Source organism: Meleagris gallopavo, chromosome 3, assembly GCF_000146605.3.
Source record: "Meleagris gallopavo isolate NT-WF06-2002-E0010 breed Aviagen turkey brand Nicholas breeding stock chromosome 3, Turkey_5.1, whole genome shotgun sequence".
Lineage (NCBI taxonomy): Eukaryota > Metazoa > Chordata > Aves > Galliformes > Phasianidae > Meleagris > Meleagris gallopavo.
This window is the reverse complement of record NC_015013.2, coordinates 42,605,875-42,620,352: the sequence shown is the minus strand read 5'-3', so window position 1 is coordinate 42,620,352 and position 14,478 is coordinate 42,605,875. Positions and strand designations below refer to the sequence as shown.

The 14,478-nt window shown below is 36.0% G+C and overlaps 1 protein-coding gene across 1 annotated transcript in view; it reads right to left on the bottom strand.

Moving 5' to 3' along the window:
- LAMA1 (laminin subunit alpha 1) overlaps nt 1-14,478 on the bottom strand; it is a 73,987-nt gene that overhangs the window by 56,597 nt on the left and 2,912 nt on the right. The window contains exons 2-10 of the mRNA XM_010708786.3: nt 13,506-13,748; nt 10,833-11,012; nt 8,221-8,310; nt 7,681-7,798; nt 6,452-6,630; nt 4,888-4,993; nt 4,256-4,416; nt 1,476-1,616; nt 1,011-1,181 (exon numbers count right to left, since the gene is read on the bottom strand). Of these exons, the coding sequence (XP_010707088.1) occupies nt 1,011-1,181; nt 1,476-1,616; nt 4,256-4,416; nt 4,888-4,993; nt 6,452-6,630; nt 7,681-7,798; nt 8,221-8,310; nt 10,833-11,012; nt 13,506-13,748 (1,389 nt within the window). The remainder of the gene's footprint in view (nt 1-1,010; nt 1,182-1,475; nt 1,617-4,255; nt 4,417-4,887; nt 4,994-6,451; nt 6,631-7,680; nt 7,799-8,220; nt 8,311-10,832; nt 11,013-13,505; nt 13,749-14,478) is intronic.

The following is a 14,478-nucleotide window of genomic DNA, read 5'->3' as shown; positions in this document are numbered from 1 at the left end:
CAGCAATACACCCACAGGTCTTTCAACAGCAGAGGTTTATGCTACTGTCCTAGCCAAAGGGCAAAGCATGCTGGAGTTATTCACATTCCATATTCCACCTTTCATGCTCCATAACTCCACATCTGCTGCTTACTACTTCAAAGTAAGTGAAAGAGTTTTAGCAGTTAGACCTACATTAAAGGTGTATCAAAGAATTTGAGTGAACATTCTCCTGTGAAAAACTACTCCTTAAACTTATACTTATTAGACTTGCATTCATTTTGTCTGTTCAATTAACTGTGCATGAGCAAAGAGATTGTACTGAAAATAATTAAAGAAGTGAGGTCACCTCTACTCAGCACTAGTGAAATCACACATGAAGTTCTTCATCCATTTTCGGGCTTGTCAGTACAGCAGAGATGTGGAAATAATGGTGAGAGTCCATCAAAAGGCCACAAAGATGGTGAAGGGCACCAGCTTTGAGATAGGAGTCATGAGTATAGGGAACGTGAGCAAGAAAGTTAGTAACAATCAAGAAAAAGAGAATATATTGTCTAATCAAAGATAGGCTGAGAACAAAGTGGTGTGATGAGTGAGCTCAAAGAGCAAGAGGGGGATTCTGCACTATACTTAGCCAGGAATACTATGATTTGAGGAACAGAGACAGGTTGAGAAGTCTGGTAAACCTAGCTTTTATTTGTACTTCTTAATTATAGAAGTTATAAATATATTTCAACTATATTCATATTTTTATTACTTCTCATGAGCTAACCAAAGAACATACACAGCAGTTCTGAAGGTTTCAGTGCATAGAAATACAGCATCAAATTGAAAGACAATGCTTTATGCTATACATGAAAGATGCAAGAATAAAAGTACAGGGGCACAGAGATGAATTTTTGGCATATTAACATCTCAGTAAGTAAACATTTTGATTAGCAGCAATATATCTACTGTTTACACACAGTGTTTTGAGAGCAATATAATTAATGCAGGGAAATTAAGAGTTTTGACTCCAAGCAAGAACTCACTTTATTTCCTAGATACGGTTCAGGTGCTGACCAGTAGTAAGTATGTTTCAGAATTTTCACAGCATCAGTGTTGTTGATGCTTATTTGACGGGGTCCAAATTGGCCTTGCTGAGGTTGCACACCCTTTGCATTATACAGATCAGTAATAAGCCATCCAGTCATGTCTGAAATCTGCAAGAGAAAGTAGTCACAAAACCTATCCCCAGATATTCATGTGAACTAGGGAATCCATCAGACTTCCATTAACTATGCTTCTAATAATAATGCAAGCCAGCAGACTAAAGCCTGCAATGAAATGACATACTGACTACCTCAGAGCTGTCAAATGATGTTAAAAATCCATTCCTCTGAAGGATATACATGCTAGAATTTAGAGTTAGCTCAGGTGCATGTCAAAGAGAAATACAGTACATGTTGCAGCTGCCTGAGGAAAGAATATTAGGTCACTAATGTAACATATAATACCTGACTGATGGGCCATGTTAGGCTCTCACAGACATCAGAAACTCCAAAACAGAAGCATTCTGTGCAGCCCTGAGGATTTCTCTCTTGCAGGTTATAGAATCCTGGTTTACAGAGGTCACAGTTTTCACCTTCTACATTTTCCTGTGAATGGCATAAAACAATTGTTTCACATCAGCATTATTATGGTAACAATTACAGTGGTTTACATGGGATTTAGTTATAACAGCATTAAGAATGTTATAAAAAAACATAGATTTCAGCATAACAGGCTTATTGAATAAGATTCAAAGCTTAAAATTAAAACTAATTGGAGAAAGTTATCAGAATTTGCTAGTTCATCAAAATCTAAATATACTCCGATAACAGTTCTGTTATAGTGAAATTTCAGCACACAGGTAGCGTTTGAAAGTCTTCTGCCAGTTTGTCTGTATGTTTCTCAAGTAGAATGAATTTCTAGCTCACTCTGAAGAAATTAAGTGTGCCTACAGCACAGCTTGCCTTTTAAGGCCACCACAGCCAGTTTCAAGGCAACAGTTCCTCAACCACTCATTCACACTTGCATCCCACAACCATGCCCTGGGGTCAAGCCCTGACCTAACACATCCCCAACAATATACAAATATAGGAAAAGTACCATAATAAAGAGCTATCTGAGATTATCCTGAAACATTGGGGTTTTAGAATTTTGGATTTTTACAGAAACAATGGTTTTTTCCAACTTCTTTATTTGTTTTTTCATGGTACACTGGGATCGCACATTCCTTTTGTCTCTATAACTTTACCTGGTTGAAATGACTTCTTATTGCTTAATGAATACTAAGAACCTTATTCGATGACTAGACCTCAAGAGCTGCTGTGACTGACTAGACTGTAGGGGTGGGATGTGACTCTGATTAAACCTCTACAATGGAAGAGGACTGAAGGCAAGGGATGAGTGCCCATGCAGTTCCGGGAATAATCCAGAGAGTGACTGTTGCATAGAAGACTTTATCTCACTACAAAGGGGTCTGGAGAACAGCCTTTGTTTTAGCTAAACAGATGGCATCAGTTAAGTTGATCAACAAGTGAAAACTCTCCTTGGAGTTCATTTTAAAAGTGTGAATGTCTCCCTAAATTAGCCAGGCTAGCATGGGAGGATAGTGAATTCGGTGCTCAGACCAAAACAGAACATACAAATTAAAAAAACTGACAAAAGAATTTTGAAAAGAGTAACGAGCTTGAGCTGGTGTCTACACGCATTTCTTCCCAGCAAGCAGGGACACCCAGTACTGTGAGTATATAAAGATGATTTTTGGTACTACCATGAGTATATGAAGACCACATTAGTTCCCAAATGAGAACCACATTTATACTGTGATTCAACTGTGTATTGCAATTGCTGTTTTGTCCTTGCATAGTGAATTCAGTACACTGCTGAATCATTTTTCTAAATTGAAATCTTAGGTAACATCAAATATCTTCTTTTATTAGTAGCATTTGATTTAGATAGCAAGCATTTCTCCCTCTACACATAGAACATCCAGAAGTATTTGGTCAAAGAGTATTAGACTGTGACAGCTGTGTTTCACAAATCATCAAATATTATGATATTCAGAGTGTAAAAGGGAATCACTTGTGTTACTGAGTTTACACAGCCTATGTAGGCTTAGAAACTAGAAATTCTGTCAACTTCATTTAATATTTGGAGCATGCAACTTCCTTCTCCAATGTAATTGTGTTGACAGCTAGTGACACTCTCAGTGATCTGGCCAAAAAAAATCTGTATGCCATGCTCGTGCTCTAAAAAGGGACAGTTTCTTGTCCAGTTTATAAGAATTTTCACCCATAATCTGCAACAGCTCTAACAGTGTTACTCTAGCTCAAAAGAAAGCAAAATAGTTGTTTCTTTTTCTTTTCTCATTTAAATTGTCTGTTCAAACTATTCCTTTTTTCAAGACTCTGGTTATTTATACATTTGATAATTTGGATTAGATAAATCATGCAAAAGAACTAAACAGTTTCAGAAAATCTGTCCAACAAACCATGGGGTTTTTTTGGCTCCTACTTGCTGTCATACTTGGCAACAAATACATAAACTACTGGCTAATATTTGGCTCAAAAAATTGTGTGTTACTTCTTTAAATAGTGACACAGAGCTCTGTAATAAAGGTCAGCAGAATCTACAGCTGCAAGATATTTCAAGGGGACTGAACGCTTACCAAAAATAAAAGCAGTCATGGAAAATCTGTTTTTTTTTCTTTGTTAAAAATATTGATGGTTTATATTCTGTAATCAAAAACAATCAGATTTCATACATATATCTAATTTAGTTGTTCTGAAAGTTTCACCCTAATGCACAGTTACTTTGCAAAAAGCAGGTGTTATATACACACCCCTCCTTTACATGTGGGTAGTGGCGTTTAAGAGAAAAATTAGCTCATTGCTAAAAACAACCCAGCTAAGTATGCTGTCATTCCCTCTAAGATTCTTTCTCACACTCATAACTGCAGTTATTATTCAGTTTTAATGTCAGTCAGGCCCATTTTTATAGAAAAAAACATACAGAATACTCAAAAAATATAGCAAACTATTCAGCATATGATACCGTATTTTAAGTACAGAGAATAGTTAGTAATTTTAAGTTCTAGTTTGTTGTGTGTACAGTCACACCAAGTTATTCAATATAGAAGAAGTGGTGTCTCTAGTTAATGAAGAAGTTTTTCTTACTAAAAAAAAAAAAAAAATTTACAAACTCATTCCACAGGTTGCCTTTTAAACAAAAATGAGAGTTTAATACTCACTTTGCAAAGACAAGGTTCTGTGCATGGATCTTCATTAATGCTACCAATTAGGCTGCAGTTGCAGCGCAAGCAGTTTGGATAACCCCGATACCCAAATGCACAACGGTCACATTTTTCTCCTGTATAACCATCTCTGCATTGACACTGTCCTGGCCAAGTCCCTTGAAGAGCAAAAACAAAAAGGTAAGAGAAGGCAGCATGCTGGATTTAAGATGTCTCAGAACATGTGAGTAACTCAGCATTCCTTTTTTACTGTACTCTGTCACATTCCACCTAGGTAGTTGGCATAATGTCAGCCTCACTATCTATTTTTTGTGCTTAGAGTACCAGATGCACAGAAACTGCAGCCTAATTCATTTTCTGACAGTTATAATAACATTCATAAGCAACAGCATCAGATTTCAATCCTTCTCATTGTTTCACATAGTCAGAGCTTGTCATCTCCCATACAAGACCACATTCAGGAACCTGACATTTCTTTCACCTCTCCTTTCTAAATATTTACCATTGTTCTGAAGTGCTACCTAACTGGCAGCCACAGACAAGAAGGTACTGTTCCCTCATACCTTCATTGCCCAGAAATGTTAGCAAGATTTGAAGTTTAGAGAAAATAACATTTTTTGCTCCCTTACCGTGCTGTGAATCAGACTTGTGCTCATCTTTAACACAGACAGAACTCAGAGACCCAAATGGATCACAGCCACAAGGATAGCAGGGATGATCATCGTAGGGAGAAACCTATGAAACAAATGTTCTCTGTCAAATTCCTGAGTTATTAACTGGGAAAAATAACATTACATCTGTTTTTTGTCTCTGAAAATAATATGAATGAAAACCAGAAATGTTGCTATGCAGTAACAGATCAAGGGACTCAATCAATTTCATTTTAGCAAACAGAAGATCAGGGGATTGCATCAAGAAAAAAACTTAGATATCAGAATACAATTTGGTCTTCAACAGCACAAAGGAAGAGTAACTAATATTTGGAAGTTGTTGCCTGACACATATAGTCTGAATGTTTTTTTAGTGTGACAGCAACTAATCAGTGTGATGGCTTGCCAAAGGTTATGGAAATGTTTGATACAAGAATGGGCACTTGTAGCAAAGACACTCCAGATCAAAGAGGAAGGAAATGAGAAGAAATCCTTGGCTCTGTGTTCAGTGGGAAGACAGATTATCTACTCATGAAGATTTATACCAACTTCACAATCTATACATCTTTGAAATACAAGGCAATGCAATTTTATGCAAGGATTGCCTTCTTTTTAAGGGAAACCTGAAAGTTTCCTTCGAAGTACTTGAGATGTAAAGCAAATATATAATGACTTGTATTTGTTAGCTAGGAATTGAATACTTTTCTTCAGTGCTTCTTATAACAAGTGAATTAGCTAATATCAGACTTAGGTTTAATTCTCCTTTGTATTGGCTGTACCTGCTGTCTAATCAAATTCACACAGACTCACCCTTCCTCTCTGCATCTATTTATGTTGGATTTCTAAAGCATGGGCTTTCATATATATATGAAAACCTTCTGTAGTAAGACCTTGTGGGGAAGAAATTTAGTTTCTCTTTCTGTGGGGACTTCTAACACTGCAGGAACTTCACATTTAACTGCATTAATCATGCAATAATGAATGTCTGTTGTGGAACTTAGGTCATTTTTCCAAAGAGTCACTCTTGTCAATAAACTGGAAAGTAGGCCCAGAGACCACATGTTCTACTTTAAACACATCAAGAGGAAGAATATTTTATGTCATATCTCATGAAGCAGAGTTTGACCTTAGAACCATGAAAGGATCCTTTAAAACATTGGTTGAAATGGGCTGTTATAGTGCAGGACTCAATTTTGGCACTTATGAAGACATTGAATCTTTAATATTGGCACTTTTGAGAGGTTTATCTGAATGAGAAAAAGGTTTCCTATCACAGCAATTACATTTCCATTCGAGGAAAACATATCTACTTATTCTTTTCTTCTACAACAGCTTCTTTTAAAGCAGTAAGACCTGCACTTCCTCACAAGCATTTTATGCTTTTCTCTGGAAGTTTTAGTGGTATATAATCTATTAAAAAAATTGTGTATAGTTTTTAGTTATTCTGCAATGAATATATGTTTGAATGCACAATGAGATGAAATATACATCGTATCACACTATAATTAACCAAAACACTAGGATGTTATTTTCCATATCTTACTTTCTGTGGTCTAAAATATCCATCAGCACACATTTCACAGTTGATCCCAGTAGTATGTTGAGAACAGTTTAAACAGACACCACCTCCTATGTACTGGCCGTGAATATTCATGCTCCTTTTTTGATCTGCAATACTCTGATTGTAATAACAATCTTCAGCTTTGTTATGACAGTTGCACTCTAAAAAGGAACAGAAAATAAATACTTTTTTTTTAAATTATTTATGTTGTGTAACAGTTCCTACAACACTGATACTTTCCAAAGTGAAAATGCAAGAAGGAGAGCATATAAATTCATCTCAGAAGTGTGATTTTCTTCCCGTTAACCATACTATATGCTTCAGCAGTCTCAAATACGTTCTGTTTCTTAGCAAGTAAGCACATTTCAAAAATAGTCACTGCTTCAATAGCATTCCTTTTGGCAGTAATCCGTAAATCATATTCCTGTGAGGAGTGATGCCAATAGTGATGTGCAAAATCACTACTAACTGCTCTTTAATATTCTGTCCTCTGCATTACAAAATAAAATCCATATAATTCTTCTCTTATCTGCATTATAGACAAAAGTCTAAGAATGAACAATATCTGTACATAAGTACACATTTCTTTGAGGTTAGAAGATACTTTTCAGTCCAGTCAAAAACCACCTACTTTCCCAAGGAGTGACACTGAGATTTGCGTAAAAATCTTTTTTTACTAAGAAGGTACTTTTCCATTTGTAATTGTAAATTTTATCTAATAGGTTCTTAACTGTCTGCAGCTTGTGCCAGGCATTAGTGATGCAGAGGGAAAATGCGCTAGCTGGCCCTTGAGACACTCATTGGCACAGCTTAATTCAATCCATCAAATTATATGGAAAGCAGTGGGGCAGTTTATTTCAAAACACTTGTTATCAGAACAAAGGTTTTTTTTTATCTGTTGAAATTTATGATCAAGTAAGAAATCTGCATTTCAATTAGCTAACAAAATGATTGATGCGAAGCTGCTAGTTTTTACAGGAGTATAATAAATCTCCAAGACTCTTTTGTCTGATCCTCTCTGAAAGTTTTATTGCATGACACATCTATGAGCCAGTTGTGTTGGGTAGAATACTTAAAAAGATCTAAACAGTTATGACTAAGGTAGGTCATTTTTGGATGCTTTGGAGAATTGGCGTAGATCTCTATGAAAAGCAACTTCCAGAAAGAATATAATTCTTAATGAATTTATCTAAATCTTTTTGCACACTTACTCTCACATTTGTTCCCAGCAGAAATGGTTCCTGGTCTCCATGGTTTTTGATGGTAACCTGGACAGCACCTGTTACAGCTCTCGCCACATGTGTTATGCTCACACTGGCACTGCAATTGCTAAGAAAAAAAAATCTTGAAATAATTTTAAATGGATAATTTTCTCAATGTTCCCAAAAATCTGTCTAATATCAGCTTTACTCCAAAAATAAGGCAATGATAAATGCTCCACAACCATGCTATGTTAACTACTGGAAAGTAGTCTTTCTACAAAAGGAAGGACAACACTACTGTGTTGCAAAACAGACAACTTCTTGAGATCCTCAAACCGTTTAATTTCAGCATCAAAGAGAAAGAGTTCATTTCAAAAAAGTTAAATTACCAGAGATCCAGATATGCTTTCAAAGCAAAGGAAAAAAATTATAGCAAATCATTTGTACGCATCATGTAATAAGATCTCTTTTAGATTCCTATTTTCCATTCACCTTAGGCAAATTGGACTAGTTATATTGTGAAAATAGATCAGTGAAATTATAGAATACCTTTGTGACTTCATCCAGGGGGCAGCTTCGAGCATGTCCATAGCAAATACACATGCCACCAACAGAGATGTCCTTTATTGAGTAGTAGTACTACAAAAATCAAAGATAGAAAAAAGGTGAATAGATTTATATGTATTTTTTGTCTTCTCTTCTAACATAATAAAATGACAGCACGTCTCTATTTTTTTACTTGAAAAATGCTTAGAAAGTACAAGAGACTTTGAATTTCTCTTACCTGGAGAAGCCTTTCATTTAGTGAATTTTTATATTTTTCCTATGTTTTTCCTCAGTGGTTCAAAACAGTGATTAACTCTTAAGTATAAAGAAGTACACACAATTCCTAAGCTTCAAGAAATATCACCAAATGTGACGTAAGCCAAAATTTGCTTTTATAAGAGCCTTTTTTCACCTTATAAAAGCAATGAAGCAGAACAACTGCTATTTTTGCATTTAAGTTTGTGAAGTCTGAGTATGCTTTCCTAAAATGGGAACTCTGCCTTCCTTTAAAATCTCTTTGTGCACTTTCTTCCAGACAAACTCCTTCCTACTAGTGTGAGACACTGTTTTATGCTACCCAAATTTTTAGCTTAAGTGTCAGTGATACAGTAGAATATTATCTATTTATATTGCCATATGGTGAGCAAAAGCAGCATGTGTAAGGAAAGGATTTAACTTGCAAGGCAAAGAAGAGGCAGGAAAGACCATCTGGGTTCAGTTACAGCTGGAGTATCAACATGGTTGGCCTGTTGGTATCCTAGGAAGCACGTACTACAGAGGAATGAAAAGAAATACTTTTTTGACTACACTTCTAAGCAAAAAGTTCAAGACTCTCAGACCTAACAACCCTACAGTCATCTGCTTCAGGATGAAGAGTTGGTCCTGGGTGGTCAGACCTGGTGACTTCATGGACTGTTGTTTGTTTGTTTTTTTAAGGATCTTGGACTTGGAGCAAACTAGCCTCTTTGATTGAACACTGAATTTTTAATGTCTTTAAAATTTTTATGATGTTTAGCATTTTAGTCTTTTTTTAATTGTTGTGATGTTGGATTACAATACATAAATAACTTAATGAGCATTAAGCTCTTAACTACAAAAAAGGAGATCCAGACTGGGAAAAGTTGGAGGACCAAGTAGCTCACTCCATTTCCCATTTCTTCCTTTTTATCTTGTTTTCTTAAAACTCATACTGTGTATGTCTCACAGCAGCTGTGTGCAGCTTGAAGTCAAACAAGAGACCAATGCTAACCAAATGCTACAGAGAGAAATAAATAAATTAAATACAGAAACAAAACTGCTGTTGAACTCTTAGAAAAGTTCTGCTTCAGCAGTTTTGATTATATACGAGATCACTGATAAAATGGGTATCAACAACCAGATGTCATGCCTTCAAAAAGGACAGAAATGGAATGCAGAAATGTGGAAGTGATTACCTTTTTGTCATTGATTGCACAGTGTTGAGACACTGAGTGAGATATCAGGACTTGGGAACCCTGACCCAATAAATCTCACAGCTTACGGAGATGAGGGTGTGTAGCTTTTCATGCAAAATGCACTAAATCATGCTGGCTAGGCTAGTACTAAGCCTTGGATTACACAACAGTGTACAATATGAAAGCAATGGAAATATTCATTCTCAGAACCTGTTTCCCATGTAAACTGCATGTTTGTATGATTTCATGTCAAAAATCCCTTTTTGGGGTGAATTTCTTGATATTACAATACTATCAATGTATCCAAATATCTACCAGGCTGCTCCATGGGAACATCTCATCAGTTTAGCCATTGTGTTAACTGTTTTCTTATGTCCAGTAAAGCACAGCAGGAGCAGCTGTCCAGTCCTCTATGCATGCAGTCCTCATGCTAGCAGCTCCCACATGAGGCAGATGGAATGAGCAGAACATCCAGATTTTTTTTCATAGAAGAACTTGAAGCCACCAACCACTTAGTTCACCAGTTTTGGGTAAATTAAGAAGATGGTCAAAACAGTTAAATATAAAGCAGAAATACTGCAGAAAATTTAATTATGGCAGGCACTGTTACTAGGAGCTCCAAAATCAAATTTCTGTGAGATGCTGAAGCAGTTGAAGTGTTTTGCTGTCTCAGCTTCCCCACTTTCAAAATCAAATATGTAAGGATTAGTTAAAACTCTCAAGTGGTTTCATTATTATTATTATTTCTGGCCTTAAAAACAATTGATTAAAATGCCTTAAAAAAAAAAAGTGAAGAAAATTCATCATGGCAAGATTTTCAAACAATTCTCTTTATGAATCAGACCGCTGAAATCCTTAATACACTCAAAAACATACTGCAGTTGCATAAAGAACAACCTCAAATGACACTTGCATCAGTCAAACTATACTTTGTTCTTTTCTCATAGAGTATTAGAGATTAAATCATTTGAGCAAATAAAACAAAAAGCAAACAAAATTAAAAATCTTTTAAAAATATGTAGAGTTGTCTCTGGCAAAGTATCATGTTAATAACATCGGAAGGAAAGCAAAAATCTGTTAACAACCTTTCAGAACAATTCAGTAGGTGGCAAAGTTGAAGTAGTTCCTCATAGACCAGAAAATGCTGTCATACTGAGCAGTGTTTCTGAACAATCAGCTTACCCTTCTGGTAACAATGGGATCGAGTTCTTTTGGATCGTGATGGCTGAGAGTCATGAGGTCAGCATTAAGGGTTCTAATACGCTGCAGTCGTAGGCGGATGTATCGTGCAGAAGTAAATTCCAAAAGCTTTTGTGAAGGATCATCAGCACTAGGCCTGCCATTGATCAGAGATGTGTGAATCTAGGAAGAGGCTCTGAATTAATCATAAATGTAACTGTGATCCGTTTACAACAACAAACATATTAGTGTGAGAAATAAACATGTAACATTTCAGTTTGTTTTGCAGAAACTCAGGATGATGAGATGTTAAATTAATTAGAATTATATTCCCCACCCTCAACCGGCAGGTAGAATTCTTGCTTCCTGATTTACATGGTTCTGAAACCACCACTCCTGTCTCATCGTAAAGTCTCATGTCTCCTTGACTTTTGTGGAAATAGCATAAGGAGAAGAATCATACCACAGGCTAGTCATCACTTGCCCTGTTTTTCCTCATCTCCCTTACTGACATGGAACATGTCACTCTGGCCATAAGCGAGATTTTGCCGTTACAGATCTTTCCTGCACAGTTTGTAAATATTGCAAACTATAACTGAGCACACGCTCAGTGTGGAGACATTAATCCTATATCCTATTGGGACAGAGCTGCCTAGTCAGCAAGGAACTCTCAGTGATAAAACAGTGCAGTAGTAAGCCATGAGTTGGATGACAACTGAAAGCAGAAGGCTGCCACCACAAAACCAACCATCTGGTCTCCACCTCTCTGTCTACACAATCCCACACTGGCCCCAGTAAGATGGCTTTTGGTCTCAAGCTGTGCAATTTATTTTAGCAACAGCTCCCTGCTCCTTTCCAAAGCAACTCAGGACCACGCAGTTTGTGCTGCATTTTGAGGGAGAAAGTAAAAATGAGACCAATATGCCACAAACAGATGTCAAAGAGTACACCTATCGTCCATCACAAGAGTCATGCTCTGAATTCATCAGCTACACTTAAAACTGCAAAGCATATCCCTTATGCAGAGCAATTTTGTCTCACATATTACTTTTGAATTTATAGTTTGAATTTTGTCCACCACTCTCAAATATTTCCCACAATACATGACATTTCATTTTAGTCTCTTCTGCCTCTAGCTCCAATTCTTTGGGAATACATACTCTCTCTGTTCATGAATAGTGCTTTCAAGTGATGAAAAGTGAAATTTTATACACATCTTAATTATAAACCTAGCCACTGAGTAGACCAGTAGAAATTTTGTAAAAATGCATGTAATTTGTAGAGGAATCTTTCCTACCAGGAAAAGGAAGAAATGGTAGGGATAGATACTAACATGTTAAGGAAGAAAAAGAATAATTCTCTGTGTTCACTGCTATATTTGGCTAATATACTGCTTACACATGACTTAAATATGCCAATATATTTGGTTTATATATGTTGGTGTTATTTATGCTCCTTAATTGAAGACCATTTCCCAGCAATTGTAGTTTTAGCCTTAGAATTTATCACAAACTCTGACTTCATAACATAAATTTATGGGAGCTGATTTTCAAGCAGTATAGATCAGGTTAATAGAGTATACAACAGTGCTGTTATACCTCCTCAAACCTGTAAAAAATCCAGCAGCCAAACTGGCAAAATGTCTGAGTTAGCTAAAATGTCATTCGGTTACATACACATTTAGACATGTGGTCCTTTTACCCTATTCGTTCTTTCAGACCAGAGCATTACAAGCAAAGCATAGAACAGCAGCTTGCTAACAAGTGCTAAATACAAGGCAGATGTTTGTAGAGATCAGCTGATTTGCAGGACTTCCGAGAGCCCCATATTTATGTTTATTATTCTGACCAGAACCGATTATAAAGCACTAATAATACATATTCTTAAAAGAGTGCCAAGAATCACTAATACAGGTTTTGAGATTCTCGGGGCAAGGAATACTCATGTCTGCCTGCAGTTTCAGCAGTCTATTCTTTGTGAAAAAGAACATTCAAGCAGTGCACAGCAATTTAATTTGGACTTTCTTTTTTCATGTTTCTGTTATGTTATTATGTTATCACATTTAGAAATGTTCCAGATAGTGCTATTGATCATACATGTGCCACCCAATTCTTTGTACATCTCTGGTTTCAATGTATCATTTCTTTATGTGGCTGCCTCTATGAAATAAATGACACAAGGACAGTTAACAGAGTTTGCTAAAAGAAAGAACAATCAACAGTGAGGCTGCAGGATTCATAATTCTTCTAATTATACAAGGTCCCTGAAACAATGCCAAGGCCAGTTTAGGAGTTCCAGCTGTGCCTAGCACTTCAGCAGTTTTTACAGCCTTATTTCACAACCAGGTGTTCTTAACACAGGAATTTTCTTTATTAAATGAAAAACCTAGCAGAACATAGAATCTCTGTTGTAGTTGTCTGTAGAATAAAGGAACTACTACTACGCAGTTAATAGGGAGGGAGAGAATAAAGGATTGAATAATAGGAATATGTGGAGTGAATGACAAGTTATCCTAACTTTTAAAAGCTTGGTATACTGGTATATGATATAAAGATAGTAAAATTAAAGAATAACAGATCATCTGGTAGTGCTGAGGGAGTTGAACTCTAACTGGGATGCAAATGTTTTCAAGTCTCAGTTCATACTCAAAAACCACAGGTGCAAAAACAAATATACCTCTCCATGTTCCAGAGGAACTAGTCTGGAATAGTAAGAGGTGCAGATCACTTCATCATCTCTCTTGTAAGTTGGTGGCCCAACTCTTGGTGTAATATTATAACGAGTTAAACACTCTGTGTCGCTAATTGCATAGTACTGCCATGGTTTGAACTCTGTGCCATCTATGGAGCGTTCCAAAATCCAGTTTCCAGGTCGTGGAGCATTAGCAGATTTGATGATGACATATGCAACTTGAAAGACCTAAAAAAATGCAAGAGAAATATTTTAACACTTCATTCGTCTCCAAAAGACCACAAGAGACCAATTTGGTGCTCAAGTTAACTAAAAATTTAAAAGCAGTATATAATTTGCCAGGGAAGAAGGTAAAATTTGCTAGAGTGGCTCTGGATAAAAACTTTTGCACAATTTTTTTATCAAAAGCTAGATTAATATTTTATGATACTAATGGAAATATGTATCAAAACTTTTAATATTACAGCAAAACATTTATTTGTGTGACAAAAAAATACCAAGTGTGTTCACTTAGTACTGTGTTAACATGCAAGCTGATACCTATCTATCTATCTATCTATCTATATATATACATACATACACCATTTATCTCAGGATTACTTGGAAATAACATTCCTTCTATTTAGCTTTTCTGAACTACTGAAGACTTCAAAGTAGGTTCTTTTTTTTTTTTAAACAGCTGCAGACCAAACAACTCTTTGTTTCACATTTTAGCTGGGAGTTTAATCCTCTCAGTAAGAGCATTTCTGATAAGCTTTTTACATCCTATATTAAAAATCTGTGCATTCCATTTTCATTCTGTGTTGAAGCGATTTAACAACACTTGTAAAGTTATTTACAAACACTGCTGAAAAAGGACATAGACAAATCAGGTAAATGTGACAAATATAAGTATGATAATGCTATTTAAGTAGCTTTTAAGTATGGCATCTCTCAGCTATATATGTAACCAAGAGCT